Source organism: Haliotis rubra, unplaced genomic scaffold, assembly GCF_003918875.1.
Source record: "Haliotis rubra isolate DU_JTF1 unplaced genomic scaffold, ASM391887v1 Scf88, whole genome shotgun sequence".
Classification (NCBI taxonomy): Eukaryota; Metazoa; Mollusca; class Gastropoda; order Lepetellida; family Haliotidae; genus Haliotis; species Haliotis rubra.
The window spans coordinates 2,300,182-2,319,617 of NW_025767612.1; the positions used below are offsets into that span (position 1 = coordinate 2,300,182).

Sequence of the window (19,436 nt, forward strand, 5' to 3'; positions counted from 1 at the left end):
CGGACTATTCACAACACCTGTGAGTGAGTATGGTTTTACGCCGCTTTTAGCAATATTCCAGCAATATCACGGCGGGGGACACCAGAAATTGACTTCACACATTGTACCCATATGGAGAATCGAACCCGGGTCTTCGGCGTGACGAGCGAACGCTTTAACCACTAGGCTACCCCACCGCCCCTACCTTGATTGGAAATGGACGGTATATTGTGGAGTAAGTTCCTTAATCGCGAAAACAGTTTCTGTAAATCTCAGCTTCGGCCATTATGCATATTTCGCTGGAACCCACGTGATCTTTCCGCTCGTGACGTCAAATGTGCCTGGAGTCCGCCATATTGCCAAAGACCAAGCGCTACAGTAGTACAAATCAAATGGTTTTATAGTGCTAGCCCACTGAGCCACAGTTAAGCATGAATACCCCGCTCAGATACATTATACTGACACGGAGCCGACCAGTCCTTGTTGTACCCATTACTGCCAAGCGCAACCAACAAGTTCCAAATTCAACGTCTTTTGGTATGGCGCGGCCGGGGTTCGAACCCGCGACCTTCCGCTCTCTAGGTGGACGCTCTAACCACTACACCACGGATAGTGTAGGAGGCGGTGTCCTTTCGAAAGAAGAGAAGGGATTCACGTTTAGCCTGTGCGCGGCGTCAGAATATAATGTTCACTATTCTTTTAATAGTTTTCATGTTCCCTTTATATGTACATCACTGCATTGTATCGTGCATGACCTGTTGATACAAAACTACAATTACATCATGAAGAATTGGTCTCTAGCGATCATGCTTGTCGTAAGCGGCGACTAACGGGATCGGGTGGTCAGAATCGCTGACTTGGTCCGTATCAGAATTGTACAGATCGATGGTCATATACGATATCAATACATGGATGTCTGGTTCAGATTCATCTATGTACAGACCACCAAAATATAGCTGAAATATTGCTGAGTGTGGCGTAAACAACAGACAAACGAAACATCGACTAATATTTTAATATTTCGTTTCACCTCAATATGCCGATGCAAGTTCCAGTCTAATGGTGAATGGAAGTACACTTCTCAAACTTTTGCTGTTCTTAAAAGCGACTAGAAATGTTGACTGACTGATCAAGATATTCTATTCAACCAGCTTACGAGTATTATTAGATACATCAAGCATTATCTTGAACATGTCAGGTTTTCCAGATTATTCCAATAATTCATCAAACGTAATTTCGATCCAGTCAATATCCGTTGATATGAAAGATTAAACCAATTTCCACAGGAAACAACAAAACACTCTATAAATTCCCTTTTATTTCAAAGAGCCACGAGTGTGAGAAGTTCTTGTGGCTGAAGAACGACGTACTTGGAACAGGAACGATTCGCCATATCACAAAAAGGAAGTAGAGTAGAGTTATCTCCCCTTGAGTAGTAAACGGGTTGCCAAACATACGAAGAGGGGAGACGAAAGCAATCAAAATGTCAGCAATTTATCGCAGCATGATTGCTGCAGCTGACAAATTTGTTCCTCACAGTCTAGTGCCTTTGTGGAATAGTCCAGCAGGTACTCACATCATGTAAACCCGACTCGTCGCCATTACTTAGTGTGTCAAGGTCATAGATTGTTTCTGATTAATAGAGATTCACTGTACTGAAAACAGAACCGCAAGAGAGGAATGTGTTTTGCTGGTGGCTACAAAATAATTCAACAATTCTCTTACTGATTATGGGGTGAAAACTCTCTTACGTCAGTTCAATGCATAATAAAAGATTATCATGGAATATTTTTCAGTCCTAGTTGGTGTTCGAAACCATTTAGTATGTACCTGTGAGATATTCCAAATATTTTGTTATGTTCCAGTGCTATCTTGAAATTGCTAACTAAGAGTAAGACTCGTCATGTAAATGTCATACCATGTTGGATCAGGGCTCGCATCTGCTTGGAAAAGCTTGAAATATGCACGTTTTACCCTAAAAATACCTTGAATTCGTTTAAGCCTTGAAAAGGCCCTAATTACCAATTATTTGCCTGATACCCCAGTTTGGCCAAATTTGTCAGGTTATGATTTTGTAGCAGCTAAAACAAGTAGACAAAGTCATCAATATCCCCCGCAACGGCAAAATACTCTTTATGAATATGTCTACTAGTTATGATTATGTCAAATGGTTTGGAGTGTATACAGCAAAGTGGAAGGAGAGTATTGAAAGGTTTTTAAGATCTGCTCCAGAGAGGAGCACTATCCTCAAATTCAGTTGAAGCCTAACCTGTTGCCATGGCAACAAGATGACATCCTCATAGTCACAGCCAAAGTCACGTTTCCATGGAAACCACAAAAAATAAAATTCATACTGGGTGTAACCCCCCAAAGGCACATCTAGGGATCATGCTTGATATGTGTACCAAGTTTGATGAAGCTAGCATGTATAATTTAGGAGATCTGCTATGGACAAGATGACATCTTCATAGCCACAGTGTAAAACCACAAAAAATAAACTTCATATCTGGGTCTAAACCCCAAAAGGCACATCTAGGGATCATGCTTGACATATGTACCAAGTTGGATGAAGCTAGCATGTATAGTTTGGGAGATCTGCTCTGGACAAGATGACATCCTCATAGTCACAGCATAAGTCATGTTTCCATGGAAACCGCAAAAAATAAAATTCATATCTGGGTGTAACCACCAAAAGGCACATCTAGAGATCATGCTGTGACATGTGTACCAAGTTTGGTTAAGCTATCACTAATAGTTTAGGAGATATGCTTCGGACCATGTGTGACGGACGGACGGAACTCGTTTCTATATCCCCGGCAACTTCGTTGTTGCGGGGGATAACAAACAATACCTTGCAATTACAATGTGTTGAAACAAAACTTCCCAGAGCAACATTGTAGCTAAGAGTTACTTCCCTTTGATGGTTGGTCCCACATTCAACCCACTTAATGTTTGTTCATGTTATACATGTATTTACATGTGTTTCTATTGGGCGTGAAAATTGTTGTTTGGCCTAAAAAGGCATTCAGTTTAATGTCTGATAATCTGAAGTAAACCTTCACCTGTTGCTCATTTCTATGTTCTGTGTTTCAGGTCCAAAAACAATCTTCTTCTGGGCTCCTACTTTCAAATGGGTATGTTACCTGAATGCTAAAATAATTACAGTAACTGTCATCATAGTACATAGATAATACACATACTAGTGAAATACAAATGAATACTCTAATCAATTTAATATGGTACCTACATCATGTACGTGTTGATATGGTAAATGACTCTTAATTCAGATATCTAACATGAAAGTATTTGAAGGTAAAATCTGTATCGATCTCTTCTGAAGTTCCAAATGTGGCCATGATAGTTTGGAATGATGTCATATGTTTTCACTTACCCCGTTGGCTTGCTATTTACTTCCACTGGTCCTCACACAATCAATGTGATTTTCTGATAGAAGATATCAACACCAAGCAGACGACATATCAGATGGCATTTTGACAGAACAAAAACTATGTCATGTCTTTATGATCTGTTTTGTCACTAGGGGGCCGTGGGGTAGCCTAATGGTTAAAGCGTTGGCTCGTCACGCCGAAGACCCGAGTTCGAATCCCCACATGGGCACAATGTGTGAAGCCCATTTATGGTGTCCCCTGCCGTGATGTTGCTGGAATATTGCTAAAAGCAGCGTAAAAACCAAACTCAGTCAGTCAGTGTTTTGTCACTAGAGTAATAGCAGGACAGTGCTTCTTGATCGACAAGCTACGAGTGTAGTCACATCTTGTTAAATATCACACATCTATTGAAAATGGCTGAGCTGAAATATATGTTGAACGGTATAATGGTATGATTTTGAACTATGGCCAGATCTCATTATTTCTTATGGACAGCAGGGGTGGAAATAACTTAAAAATTGCTAGTGTACTCTGGTACAGTGGCACATGTAAAATCACTTTTTCCATTATACTGGCCAATTTTCTTGTTGATTGATTAAATAATCAACATTATTAACATTGGAAAGTCAACTGGACACCGGTACAGTGTGATATACAAATTTGCTTGCCCGACCGAAAAAAACACTGGACTGGGGCATCGGGCAATGGGTTATTTCCACCCCTGGACAGTCACAATAATGTGCCTTGTCAGTGTCAGTACTTCCAACCAATTGTATGATTAAATGCAACATACAAGCAAGCACTTCAGTATGTTGAAGAGCCATGATATCTTCCTACAGTGATATATCCAATCAATAATGATGGGTAAACTCTCTGCCATTTGGCACTTTTTAGTGTTAATTCATAAGTTTCAAAGAACTTTTCTATTTTACAGGCATTAGTTATTGCAGGTATAGGTGACATTGCTCGTCCTCCCGAGAAACTGAGTCTATACCAGTCATCAGCTCTTGCTGCTACAGGTAGGCTAATCAATGATGCAATATTGCTAGGTGCAAAATAAAACCCTTTTGGGATTAAGGATTACAAGTATCACTATGTTGATCATACTAGGCAAATACTTGGTAAAAGATTCGGAGAGTGACTGATTGCATGTCACATCATGTCCTGGCAGTAATATATTGTATTGCAATATATTGTGATTCAGGTACCCACATTGAAATACATATTGAACTCTACTGAGAGCTGAAGTGTTTGTGTGATTAGCATTGGTTGTACATGCAGATCCTGTTTTGTACACTACTAAGGCCCTAAAATGTGTGTTATGGTTGCTGAAAGCGATGTAAAACTAAAATCACTCACTACAGTATATAACATATAAAGTTTTGTAATAAATTATGAAAGGAAATATCAGTTGTGAATGGAAGTCTGTGTGGGCTTTACTTACATTATTGAGATAATCACAAAAGTTCATATATGGTTTTACCCACTATACCGTTTCTCAGAAGGTGTTTTGCAATACATGTCATTTGAAAAGTGTTTTTCAGTATACCAGTATGCTGGCAATGTATGATGTTGTTCATTATATAAGTGGCTGGTTTGTCTCGTCCAGACTTGATTAATATATGCCTTAAATGTTACGGAGTTCCACCAACTTTTATACATGTATCTCCATTCTATTATTACCCAGGACCCATTCACCACCATAGCTTGGTTTTAAAAGTAATGCTGCCACCTCCAGTAATCAGTCTCCAGAATGATATGAAAATTCTCTCACTGGTGGGAGTAATGTGATTGGACGACATTGTGCTGTTTGAATCAGGCTAGAGATTAAGCTGTTTTGTAAAAAGGGGCCAGGTATTTATCTGGTAAAACAGACTCCATGGACAGATTCCATTCTTTGGTTCCTATAGTTGCAGCTACAGATAGCTGCAATATTACTGATACAGCACAAAACATTAACTAACTACCCTCCCTTTCGACCTGTGAATATCCGGGTTAGAACTGATTGTCAGTAACCCATGCTAGTCGTAAGATGTGACTAACTTAATCGGGTGGTCAGACTCGCCGACTTGGTTGACACATGTCACGCGTAGATCGATGCCCATGGAGTTGATCACTTGATTGTCTGGTCCAGACTCATTTATTTACAGACCACTGCCATATAGCTGGAATATTGCTGAGTGTGGCGTTAAACAATCCACCAACCCTCTCTATCGTTACCCTCAGTATGTCATGTTCTGATCACATGTGATTAATGTAATCTTCTTTGACAGGTTGTATATGGGCCCGCTACTCCCTTGTGATCATCCCAAAGAACTACAATCTTTTCATGGTGAACATCTTTGTCGGTTTGACAGGAATATTCCAGCTGAGCAGAATTTTTACGTAAGTTTAATGTGCTCCTCATTCTTGTTTAAAATACAAAGATGGTGATAACACATCCTCAGTACATTATAAAGCATCAAAACGGAATGATGTTCGAAATGCCATTGTTGTTACTAATAGTAATAGTGTTATTATCTAAGACTGCACAGGGCATTGTGTAGTGTGCTACTTTATTGATAGATTCTACTATAACAGCACTGGTGTTTTGGCTTGGATTATGGAGTTTGATCTGCATTCTGAACATGAAAGCATTATAATGTCCTTGTTAGGTGAGGTGAGATGAAATGGTGTTTAACGTTGTACTTAAGAATATTTCGTTCATATGACTATGTGCATGCGTGTGTATGTGTGGCTGCTTGTACTAGCCCAGACTTAAACTGGTTTTATAGTGCTAGCTCACTGAGACACCATGCCGCAGTTAAGCATGAATACCCCACTCAGACACATTATACTGACTCTGAGCCGACCAGTCCTTGCAGTACCCATTGATGCCGAGTGCCTGGTAGGGACCAACAAGTACCGTATTTTAACGTCTTTTGGTATGACATGGCCAGGGAGTGAGCCTGCGACCTTCCACTCTCTGCTTTTTCCCTAACCACTACACCACGGACACGGTTGAATGTCCTTGTAAATATGGTCTAATGCATACTTTGGTTGGTTACTTTCTTTCTTGGAAAGTGGACAGTTGCCTTGTTCAAGAAGACTTAATTCTGTGGCACACGTTTTGTATGAATCATGCTGTGTGATAATGCTTTCTGTTGCTGTTCCAACAGGTATAGAAGATCTCTTCAGGAGGGACAGCCTGCCTTACCAGCCCCAGAAACTAAAGCAGCTGAGGAAAAGAAAACTTCGTAGACAGTCTGGTGCTGCATAATGGAAGGTGCAGTGTACGCACAAAATACCAAAACAAACCTAACAGGCTTTAAAATTTATACTAATATCTAAAGATAGATTTCAACATTCTGATAAAACATGAAATATCCAAAGGGAGATAACTCTGGAGTTACTAATTTTGACTTGTGAGCCACTTTTATAAAGCAAAGCAATATTTATATAATTATGTAAATCTGTAAGAAAATAGTGGTCACATTATGTTTGTTGTGTAGAGAAGATACTAACAGTATTGAAATATTTATTCAGAATGTAAAGTGAATGTGTTGGTTGTGAGAGAAAGCATGGTAACGGAGTGTTTATTCAGTCATGTCTACAGCAGAGATACATATCAGTATATGTACAATTAGGATTCAGATTTGCAGGATATCTTATCTGTGTGGCCAGTGAGCATCTGTGGAGACTTCCACCATTAGTAAGTCTGTGTGTTTGATCAATTATCTGCAATGAGTGATTCAGAACCCTTGTTGCAGAATTCATTAGGATCTGGGTGACCGGTGATATTCATGTCAACGTTTAATGATGAGAGTGAAAATTTATTTGATTTTGATGTTAACAGAAAATGCTGTTTTTACCTGTAGGTATTTGCATTTATGTTTTGGTGAACGTGTGAAAGGCAGACCAGAGTACGAGGGAGACACAATTTTGCCACAATAAGCTAGTCCCCAGCTCAGTTTGGACTAGTAGTAGTAGCTAATGTAAAATCAGTAGTCCTTACAAATTTTCACAAATCTCTTATCACAACACTGTTTTCCCGTTTCTATCCATGTAAATAAAACCACCTTGCAAGACAGGTTTTGTTGATCACGGTATTAAATGTAACTTTTGGAATAAGAGTCTTTCCTCATCAGTACTCCTTTCCTTGCCTCTTTTAAAAATTGTGTTTGTTATCCAACAGCTTGATGAACTTCTTGCCATATTGTTAACTGGTTCAGGATGTAGGGTGTTTATCTATGGTGGTAGACTCGTCTTGATGGAAAGGAGGAACATCATGGTGACAAGGGACATAACTCTGTGTTTTAAGGCCCTTATCAGGGAAAAAATAAAATTTTATGTATACAACTTTGTTTTGTGTTATTTATGGGCACTGGAATATGCTTTTGCTTAAAGACTTGCTGCATCATACACAGATCTAAGGTTTGATTCCTGATGTGGATGTGGAGTGTTAAAAGTTTAGGTATTAGGGTCAGCTGTCCAATGTGTCTATATTATTTGACCTCTATAATCTGGAACCTCATAAATATTTTATATTTAACATTGGGGTTGTAAAAGGAACCCTGGATTTTAATGGCAAATCTTGAAAACTGGGTTTCCAGTTACACACAACATGTGTAGCCCATTCTTTGTGTCATGTCTGGGGTGAGTGAGTTGAGTTTTACGCCACACTCAGCAATATTCTAGCTATATGGCGGCGGTCTAAATAATCGAAGTCTGGACCAGACAATCCAGTGATCAACAGCAGGAGCATCGATCTGCGCAATTGGGAACCGATGACGTGTCAACCAAGTCAGCGAGCCTGACCACCTGATCCTGTTAGTCTCCTCTTACGACAGACAAGCATGGGTTACTGAAGATCAATTCTAACCCTGATCTTCACGGGTAGTGTCATGTCTGGTATATTGAAAGGTCATGTTGTTTACATGTTTTGATTCAAGCACCCTTTGCATCACACTAAGACAACATGTATTTTACTCTTAAAGTTCGATAAAGAAACTGGAACAATTACTCAATTGTACATTTTCCGTGACATCACAATACCTGTGATCAGTGATGGTTGTTGGGCAAGGTCACAATGCCCTGAATCAGGTGTGAACTGTCTGATTATATCCTGCCGTCCTGACAGTATTATCATAATGATAACCCACATTTTGAATGATGACCAAGTGTGCACTCTTTTACAGATACAAACTTAATGTGGACAGTGTCCTGTGTAATTCATGCGGTTATTTATTATTAACTTCGGTGTGTTTTCCATGGTTTGGCTTTGTGGCTCGTTTTGTTTTGAAACTGCGAACATATTCTTATATCAATGAATAATTGTTGAAACGTCCCAGTTGGTATAATTTCATATATGGTAATTATTTTCAATAACTCCCACACCATATGTAGCTGCTTGAACAGCCTAGATTGCATGGTTAGACATGCTGGTTGTATAGTGCTAGGTAACCGATGCCTTGCTACCATTAACATTGACACAGCCCACCAAACCACTGCTCTCGGGGCAGGCACTATCCATCTCAGTGTGAGTTTAGTTTTATGCCACTTTCAGCAATATTCCAGCTATATAGCGTCGGCCTGTAACAATCCAGTGATCAACAACATGAGCATTGATCTATGCAATTGGGATACGATGACATGTGTTGACCAAGTCAGCAAGTCTGACCACCCGATCCTGTTTGGATTTTTTGGATGGATGCCACTTTGAACAATATTCTAGTTATCAACATGATCAAGGCTGTTAGCTCTATGTGCAAGCACAAAGTCACTTAGATCACAGATGTTTCCCACTTCAGTGAAACCCAAGGGTATGGTGTAGACAAACCTTGAAACATAATCGGAAGGGACCAAGATTTGAACTCATGACGATCATGTCGGAAGGTTCAAAGAGTCCAAAGTGTTGTATTGTATGTTTTGAATGGTGCTGACAGGACCAGAGTGAATGAGTTTGGTTTTACGCCGCTTTGAGCAATATTCCTGCAATATCACGGCAGAGGACACCAAAAATGGGCTTCACACATTGTATTCAAGTGGGGAATCGAACCTGGGACGAGCGAACGCTTTAACCACTAGGCTACCCCACAGCCCAAAAAGGACCAGAAGGATGATTATGGTGAATCCATGAGCAATTGATCCTGATGGGGCCAAGGGAGAAAACTTTTATAGAAGCAGAGCATCATGTGCCACTGAGCCACCATGCCTTTCTCTGTTCATGTACAATGAGTGAGTGAGTTTAGTTCTATGCCACACTCAGCATTATATCAGCTATTTGGGGTCAGTCTGTAAATAATAAGAGTCTGGACCAGACAATCCAGTGATCAACAGTTTGAGTACTGATCTACGCCGTTAGCCGCCTCTTACTGACAAGCATGGGTTGCTGAAGATCAATTCTGACCCGGATCTTCATGGGTATCACATGCACAATGAAGACAATTTGTATCATTATGTTTATTGTGTCATAGAGAATTGATTGATGCAAGTATTGCATGGTCTCAAAATTGCCTCATATTGCATCTCCTGGGGAAATATTCACAAATAGATAAGAATGAGTATATGTCAGTAAATCATATTCAAATAAAATGTCTTTGATCTATTACAATTCTTAGTGCAAAAACTTAACTCTTAACTTCAAGCTCAATTTCATCAGTACTGAACCTAATTATAACAATATACAGACAAACTATTAAAAATAAGACTTCTCCACTTGATTAAAAGATACATTTTCTTTACACAGCTAATTTCCTTCTCTCTGAACCTTCATGTGAGCAGGTTTCAGCAGATGGAATTTTTTCAGAAATCTTTGGGGGTTGCATGAGTTTAATCCAATGTTTAGAGCTACCTCGGTTTTAGATAATTAACAAGAATTACCGATCGTTTAAAAATACTTGATCATTTTTGTTATCAGCTGTTCAACGCAGATATACTGAAAGTATATGTGTACTTTGTATGTAAACATTATGCGTGAAGCTCTAAGAAAGGCAAAGCTGATCTGAAAAGGTTTAGTTATTGACTTCACTGCTTTGACATCCATTGTTTGTTTTACACTTATTAGGTTGATTTTCTACAAATATGAGGCGTTCCCACACACATTCTTGAAATATTTCGTTGGAAAGTAACCCTGCATCTTGAGCCCTATATTAGTTGTAACCAGTCAAAAGTGTAAAGTTACCAGGTTATTCATTCCCATGTAAAGGTTTCCAGGTCGGGAAAAATATTACCTAGATGTTCAATTCCGCTGTAATTGTGGAAAAGATCATCTACATTATCTACATATGATTATTCTTTTTATTATCATTTTTTATCATAACAGAAAAATTTACCAGGAAGAAGGAATCCTGTTACTAAAAATACCTTCTGACCATGATTGAAAAAAACCCCTAACTTTCCTGAAAGTATCAGCCTCTGGTGACAAACAAAGACGTCTTTTCCTACACAAATTAGCTGCTCACGACTGAAATAAAGTACTTTCCTGTAATTATTAGCTTCTGAGGTGAATCGTCTACAAATCATCTGTTTCAGTCATAGATTGTGTTTGTAATCTGACTACTACTTTACAGTTATATAGTACATGATTCACATGAATAATGTTTCCTGTAATTTGTCCAGCAGATACCTTTCTGAATTCTGTACCATAGATATTATATTAACCAGCACATCTAAAGGATGAAAATGGCTAAAGAAATTACAAATATTGCTAACAGTCTCACCACTAAACCTGTTGCAACCCCCCTACTTTAACACAGACATATTATCTAAAACAGCAGACATGATGCAGTTCTCTGGAAGATTGTCACTATAAAAAATGTTTACCAGTACTTGAAACAAAAAGACTTTATAAAAGTATTTCATGCTAACAATTGCAAAAACAACATATGCAAAAAACTAACAAAAAGTAACGCTAACATAAGTTTAACGAAGAGTGATTAAACACAGTCGGGGCAAATAAGGCACCATATACTTTTTGATATCTAGTTTCGTTTTGCAAGTTTTGTTGCTGGTTCAGAAAAAGTCTGAGAATTATCATCTCCTAACTGAATATTCCGCCACTTATTGTTTGCACACATGGAGTCTAAGGCCTGCGTTCTGCATGTTTCAGGACAGGCCTTAGGCATCTTGAAGCGAGTCCTCTTGGTACCAGCTTTGCCCGGAACAATGGGGGCAGTTTGTCGTCCAGCACAACAAAACACAACTTCAGGGAGTGTTCTAACTTCGAATTAAGACACATATCTAAATAACTTGGAACCTTGTCCATCAACTTACAACAAACTTTGTTGAGTGAAAACACAGACTCTATCTTGAGTTCCATCAACCCTTTGTCCGTCTCCTCACATACATCTATGTTGTTGTTGGAACGTAACAACTCTGCTACTGGAACTGGGATCAAAGGAATCTTATTTTCATCTTGCTTTTTGATCAACATAACATTGCTAGCATCGATCTGACTCTTTGGTGAAGCCATTGTTTCAGCAGAATTCTGTTCGCGAGAAGCCATTGTTTCAGTAGAATTCTGTTCGAGAGAAGCCATGAGGTCAGCAGACGTCAGTTTCACAGGTTTACCCGAGTTTGCTTGAGCTACCAGGGCAGTGTAAAGAGAAGAGGGGACAACATACACTTTCTTTTGCTGGTTAGCATGGTTTGCAATGTTCAAAGGGGCTCGTGGAACAGAAGGAACCTGTATAAAATTGGACGAAAATAGTGGAGCCACCGGGACAGTCACATTTGAATTTACAGTTGGTAAATTTTTGGGACAGAGTCTTGGTTGTACAACATGCACCGGTGCTGACTGAGGGAGCGCATTTGATTTGGCAGTCCCTGACAGATCCTCTTGACGTGTTGATGTAAGGAAGCTGCTTAAAATTCTTTGGTTCCTGAGGATGGTCTGCAGAGAATTTTCTTGGGATATTGTTGTGTTTGTGGCCAGTTGTGGAGTCATGGCAGTTGAGATTGTAGTTTTTTGGGGAGGCAGTACCTTCCGGTAGCTTGGTGTTGGTACCAGTGACTGAACTGAAAACCTTTAGGGAAGCAGTGACACTTTGAGCCGTGCCATTGTGAACTGCACTTACATGCTCTTGGCTTAGAAGCTCTGTACTTTTCTTAGCTGAATTTTGCTCTACTGAATTTTGTTCAGAAGGGGGCAAAGAAAACTGTTGATATTCTTTGATGGCAGTGTCTTCAGGAAGCCTAGTGTTGACCCTTACAACAGAATCTGAATTCTTTTTGTAACTGTGTGACACGCTTCACCACAGTTTGGTTTATTGCACACAAGTGCTGTTTACTTTGTTCCACTGAATTTGGATGAAGCAAAGTTGTGGGTATTGAAGTTGGATGAAGCAAAGTTGTGGGTATTGAAGTTGTGGGTATTGAAGTTGTGGGTATTGAAGTTGGATGAAGCAAAGTTGTGGGTATTGAAGTTGTGGGTATTGAAGTTGTGGGTATTGAAGTTGGATGAAGCGAAGTTGTGGGTATTGAAGTTGGATGAAGCAAAGTGATGGGAACTGAACTTGGATGAAGCACAGATGGGAGCATTGACTTTGCATGAAGTGAAGTTGGGGTCACTGAACTTGGTTTAGGTGTACTTTTCTGCCTTACAATTTGCTCAACTGAAGTCTGTTCTGGAGATGACAGTTCAACTGAAGTCTGTTCTGGAGATGACAGAGAAACATTTTCTTTTGGTGTCTCCTTTAATGGTGACATCGGTTTTGGAAGAGGAGATGGCATCTTTGATATTTCTGTCAATCTGGCCACCTCGGTAGAACCAAAATTTAAACTTTTTTTAACAATTTTTCTACATGGAGAAGATTCATATCCAGAATTCAAAGTTTCCACTTTAATAGATGCTACAACTACAGGACAAGGGTCTCTGGAGGCATCTGTGTCTGCAGAGGTGTGGCACACTGTTTCACATGTTGTCTGTTTCAAAGTCCCTTCCTTTATAGTTTTATCAATTGATGAAACTTTTTTGAGATTGGTGGGTCTGGAATTTGAAGGAGCTACCTCCTTCTCCAGAGGTTCTGTCTTGATTTTATTCAACGGAACTGGAAGAACTGAATCTTCAGACTTCTGTGAAGAACTTCCTGGTCCTGAGAATGTGGATGTTGTAGATGAACTAGATGAAGGAGAACTGATGCTTTCTTTGTCTTTAACCAGGCATTGAGGCTGGAAACTTGGGTTTGAAGAAATAGATTTGGTCATGGTTGGTGGAATGAAGACACCAACCTCATGGGGAGGAGATTTTTCCTTCTGATTTGCTTTAGGATCAGGGACAGGAATGGTTTCAACAGCCACTTCGTCTTCAGTATCATGCAGCCTTACATCTGTTTGTGAGCATGTTTCCTCCATTTCGAGCACAGGGGACACTTCTCGTGGAGTTACTTTCTTTCGTTTCCTGGGTTGTCTTTTTAAAAGGTTCAACTACTATTTCACATCCATCAAATGGGTCTTTCCTCACTGCTAATGTCTGTTTTCGTCGAGACGCTTTAGGTGCTGAAGCAGTTTCTTTGGGTACCTCAGCCATCCAAAAGGAGTCTTCTTCTGCACATTTGTGACTGGCCTTTTTCCGTTTAATCTTGAGTTCTAACTTACTCTGCTCGGACAATGTCTTATGATTCTCCACAGCATTTGCAACTGCCTGAACATAGGCTTGCAGATTGTTTGGAGAGAATTCTATGGCAAACTTTGGCTTCACCGAGGTTCCAGCAAATGTGATTTTATCTTCTACATTCTCCCTGTGCTGGTCCTTGATGATAACAACAGGCTTGTCATCATCTTTATCGGCATCTTTCACCTCTGACGTCTTTGTCTCAGTTTCATTTTTTTCTGGTTGCTTTTTATGCATCTCATGCTGCTCTTTGAAATGTTCTTCAGGGGTAAGCATTTCCAACGGAACTTTGGGAAGAAGACTTGGAAGTTGCTTAGACTGGGCCTTACTGGATTCGTCCTTAGTAACAGATGATGACTTCTTTTGCTGATTGTTGTCTATTCTGCCCCTGACTTTCTTCAACAAGTTGTTCAGTATTGGGTTGGCAGCAGATGGGCTTTTGTCACTCACAGCTGACTTGTCATCTGAACTGATCTCTTTCTTGATCACAGACTTTTTTTTACCAGCAGCATGCTGAGGCTTCAGAATGCTAAAAGTAGTTGACAAGTTGGCAGGTGCGGCCTGTTCCACTGGGACAAGCTGGAGTTGCCCTGATGGACTTTGGATAATCTGCAAACTGGGCTGTTGGATGACTTGGGGAGTACTTGAAGGCTGTGCAGCCTCAGGTGGAGCTGCCATTACCTGTACTGCATTCTGAGACTGATTCTGCAAGCTTGGCTGAGGCATGATTTGGGGGTTGCTTGGTGGCTTATTCTTCTTTAGAGCCTCGGACAGAGCGGTCATTACCTGTACTGCATTCAAAGACTGATTCTGCAAGCTTGGCTGAGGCATGATTTGGGGGTTGCTTGGTGACTTATTATTCTTCAGAGCCTCGGACAGAGCGGTCATTACCTGTACTGCATTCAAAGACTGATCCTGCAAGCTTGGCTGAGGCATGATTTGGGGGTTGCTTGGGGACTTATTATTCTTCGCAGCCTGTGATGAAGCTGCCATTACCTGTATTGCATTTTGAGATAAGATTTGAATGTTACTTGCGAGAGAATTCTGCAAAACTGAGGCACTGGCAGATGGCTGACTTTGCACAATCTGAATGTTTTGTGTGGGTTGGTTCTGTATCACCTGAACAGCATTTGATGCTGGGAAGGATGACGCACTTACACACTGCATAACAGGCAATGTCTGGCCAATCACAGAGGCAGTGCTACCGCCTGCCATGAACTTAGTGCTCGAAATGACATGCAGGGGGCCCCAGTGTTCTGAAGCATCGGCAGACTTGACATGATCACCGGCGATACTGATGACCCTGGCGATGTGAGGAGCCTCATCGGTCCCTGGCCGACAGATTCAGTACCTTGGGACATTCTGGTAAATGTTTGGTTTGGCATTGCGACTGGCACAAAGCCCTGCTGCATTGTGCCAACTTTGGGAATTGGGCCCTCCACACAGCCACTGTTGACAAAGGTTGTATTTCCTTCAGTCTTGACTTCCGCATTAAAGGAGTGTTGCTTATTCATGATGACATGATGTTTGTATTTGGGAACGACAAAGGTTATATTTCCTTTAGCTTTGACTTTCTTATGAAAGGATGAGTGTTGTTTCTTCATGATGACACGATCATTGTGTGTGGAATATTTCTTCTTGCTGCATCTCCATGGTTTCTGTTTTAGCCATTTTTCTGAAAGTAAAAGAAAACAATGTCTATTATCTGTTCAAATTTTCTGTTGACCTTGAACTCCATGTTTGTTTGTTGTTTAAGTCACCCTCACAAATATTCCAGTCATAAGAGTAAGGGAGTGAATGAGTTTGGTTTTAAGCCGCTTTTAGCAATATTCCAGCAATATCACAGTGGGGGACACCAGAAATGGGATTCACACATTGTACCCATGTGGAGAATCGATGAGCGAACGCTTTAACCACTAGGCTACCCCACCGCCCCTTCAGCCATAGGATAACAGTATGTAATGAATCAAGTCGGAACCAGACAATCCAGTGATTGATACTATGCATGTGTTTCCTTAAAAAGCACAATGTCACACTTTTTCGACAATATTATGGCTTATAATATATATATTGGGGCATATGCACTCACCTTAGCTCCCTATTGGTACAATAAAAGACTTATTATCCCTTACGACTTGCCTGAAATCGATAATTGAAACTTTGAGACGAACAGCCCCCTAACAGATAACACTTGCCTTATATGGAATGTAAACGATTGCTCCGTACATCGAAAACTCTTGGATGCGGTGTTGTCAGTGTTTGCCGAACTGGCCTCAATCACAAGTTGCGTTATAGGACATTCGCAGAGAGCGTTCCAAGGGACATAACTCTATGGGGTTTGCTTGAAAACTAGTTTGGACGGTAGAGGGCGCGAGGGTCCACTTAACGTTGCATTAATTCATTCGAGCTTTTTAATTTCATATTGTTATCTTAATACGTAATTTTTTTCAGAATAAATTATATGGTAGCTTCGCTGGGGGCTAACAGCTAGTATTACTGAGAGAAATGCAATATTGATTTTTAGAGAAATGTGGCATGATAGTGTGCCTTTAATGTGAGCTTTGAGCACTATAACAAACACGGACACAAAAAATGTGCTCAGGTTTTGCTCTAGACATCAAAGGAGTCACCATGACGTAAAATTATATCTAAGAGTCAAAGGCAGACATTTGAGAGTTACATTTAATGTTTTTTAAACATTTCAAACTGTTCATGCATATACCTTTGTATATGAAACTAGATTGATTAAATCTTGTTATATGTAGCTATTGAACGCCAACTCAGGAAATTAAAAAGGTGTTTAATTATGAAATTGTTTCGCCAATCAAAAGGATCTACCACATTAACAGTTGGTAATTATATATACTTCTGAAACTGTAAGTGAAAAGTATATATACTTCTGACATTGTGAGTATTTTATGCGCCATCTGTGACACAAGATGTATTTCTCTGTGTACTTCATTTAGCCTGAATATTACGTCAAACATGCAGGTTTGTGCGTCAGTGCAAACCCTGTGGGCTGAACACATTTGCCACATTGTACCCAAGAGAGGAAATCAAACCTGACAAGGAAATGCTTTAACCACTAGGCTACATACTGCATCTATTTTTAACAAGTACACAGTAACCATAACGATCAGAAAGTTAACTTGGTCAGAGACTCAGAGCTAAGGTTTAAGGTGCTAAAAAAGCCATCGCTATTTAAAGCCAAATTTATCATTATTCCACACAACACCATCTTTTTAAAAGAAATCTCATATGAACCTAACAAAAAAATGAACAAATAATTCCTACACATATGAAAACAAACAAAATGCATTTGAATCATAAAATGGTATCCCAACTATTCTTGTTTACAATAATCCTTTGAAAAAATTTGGTGTATGAATTCTGATTCATACAGTTAATCTGGTCTTTTTTTCCTACATCAATGAAGAAAATAAAAAAATACACAATAGTCAATCCTTCCAATTACTTCATAATCTAATTCAACATGATTCATTAAAATATTTATTTAGATTTGATATTAATGTTCTTTTTAGCATTATCATTATTATTACATATTCTAAGATGCTAAAAGATCAAAGGTGCTGACGGTACTTTATCCGGCTATAACATACACCTTTTCGCATTACATCACTTTGTATTGACATAACTATGTCCTGAACTATTATAACGTTGCAGCACTCGGACTCAAGCGTCCTCATCCTTTAACTACAATAGTTCAGGGCAAAAGTGAACTTTATTACTCTATACATGGGGGTAGAGCGAACTGTATTTCTTAAATATAATATGCTAACCTTACTGCCAATCACTGCATCTTTTATGTGCACTAAATGTAATGTTTAGTGAAATGTATTATGACGACAGACATGACAGTAAAAATTCTGAAAATTATCCAGATTGACTAATTTCAAGCAATATAGAAACAAAATGATTATGTTTTTCTTTATCTGATTGTCTGTGCTAGTAATTCAGTGCCTGTGCCTAATATAAGCAGACATATGATATACTAGTATATCCTGTATGGGATAGAAGGTCATAAGAGACATCTTCTATGAGCTAACAGAAATTTGAAAAAATAACCAGTGTATTTAGTAGTCACATCATTTGGTATATTACTTATCAGTTAGTGTGTACACTAGGTAAGAGCTGATCTAATGACTTGGGTTAATATTCTTGATGTGGATGTTATTTTTTTAAAGGGATATAAGACTCTCAACACCGGTCCATGGTGCTCGGAAACCTGACCTTATCAATGGATACCCTACAGTCACAATAAATATGTTTCCATTTATACGATACGTAAACGATTCCAGTCACTTTCCTAACAGATAATGGAGGCTTTATTATGACAAGCACGAAGGGCAGAAATGACAAATACATCGCAATTCTTTATCCATACGACTAAAGATATTGGCCTATTGGACGGAAGTACGAAGCAAATATCCAACGCGGTTGTTTTCGAAACTGCTTAGCGGAAACTTACTCTTTTCTGAACCGTCTTTAAGACATGATTTAAACAGTAATGCATTCATAAAACATTACATATTATCTCCCCGCGCGTTACAAACACAAAGAACAATTGTCATACCGTAATCCGGTCTACCATTTTCAGCCGAGACAAATTGTTGTTCTCTCGTGGGCGGCCATTACTAGCGGTGTCATAGATATTTTGTTCCCTGTAGAAAACAGTCGCCAGTTTCGGAAATGGCGTCGCTTCCTGTGTCATGTGATTACGTCAAGAAAAGGACTTGAATAGTGTCAATTTGGCCAAAACGTTATGCGAATAAAATGTTAATATTGTTAACACCACACTGCCCTCTATAATGTTGAAACCTAGCACGATAAGATAAACACAAATAATTTGAACGGGTGATCCATAGGGTCTCTGACATTATCAGGCTATGTGATAACTTTAAAATGCATATGAAACTAGTGTTGAGTTCACGCCCTTTGTCGTCGTATTTCAAATGATGTGATGCAAATGCAGTTATGGGGCGTAAATAAGATGCAAGTGTTGACGTAATATGACAATTTAAAAAATAATCCCGATTACAAGTTACAAAGTGTAAAGATGCGCTTATAGTACAATATTCAACGTAGCGCAGATCCTTCATTGAAAGGACAGTATGTGCATCATCTTCATTTTTATGTAGAAACAATTACCAAATTTATTTCATGACGAAATGGATCCAGATATCAATTCGGTACAGCAATACAACAAATACTAGTATGATATCACGATGCGATAATTATGCAAATAAGCCAGGGCCCCGTTTCATAAAGCTCTCGTAGCCCTACGACTATCGTAAGTGAATGTTACAGCGTAGGAGGTACGGTTGTTAATTTACGAGATCTTAGGCTTACGAGAGCTTTGTGAAACGGGGCCTAAGACTACTATAGTAAATACAGAGGTTTGAACTGACGTCAGACGACCAATAGCTGCAAATAATTTGGCACTTTATCAAAACTGG

At 39.4% G+C, this 19,436-nt stretch overlaps 2 protein-coding genes across 3 annotated transcripts; one reads left to right on the forward strand and one right to left on the reverse strand.

The window, feature by feature from the left end:
• The first annotated feature begins 1,397 nt into the window (after window positions 1-1,397).
• Window positions 1,398-7,706, forward strand: LOC124263365 (mitochondrial pyruvate carrier 4-like). Its single transcript, XM_046697968.1, has 5 exons — window positions 1,398-1,547; window positions 3,073-3,113; window positions 4,303-4,387; window positions 5,642-5,753; window positions 6,527-7,706. Exons 1-5 carry the CDS (start codon window positions 1,463-1,465, stop codon window positions 6,606-6,608), a joined length of 405 nt encoding a protein of 134 aa, XP_046553924.1. The 5' UTR covers window positions 1,398-1,462; the 3' UTR covers window positions 6,609-7,706.
• Window positions 7,707-9,794: 2,088 nt separating this feature from the next.
• LOC124263360 lies at window positions 9,795-18,648 on the reverse strand. 2 transcript variants are annotated; one of them, XM_046697957.1, is made up of 2 exons: window positions 18,554-18,648; window positions 9,795-15,634 (listed from the first exon to the last, which is right to left on the reverse strand). In XM_046697957.1, the coding sequence occupies exon 2, from the start codon at window positions 15,172-15,174 to the stop codon at window positions 13,660-13,662; it is 1,515 nt and encodes a 504-aa protein (XP_046553913.1). In that variant the 5' UTR covers window positions 15,175-15,634; window positions 18,554-18,648; the 3' UTR covers window positions 9,795-13,659. The 2 variants fall into 2 exon arrangements, with proteins under 2 accessions (XP_046553913.1, XP_046553914.1); XM_046697958.1 differs by having other exon boundaries at window positions 18,569-18,642.
• Between the last annotated feature and the right edge of the window lie 788 nt (window positions 18,649-19,436).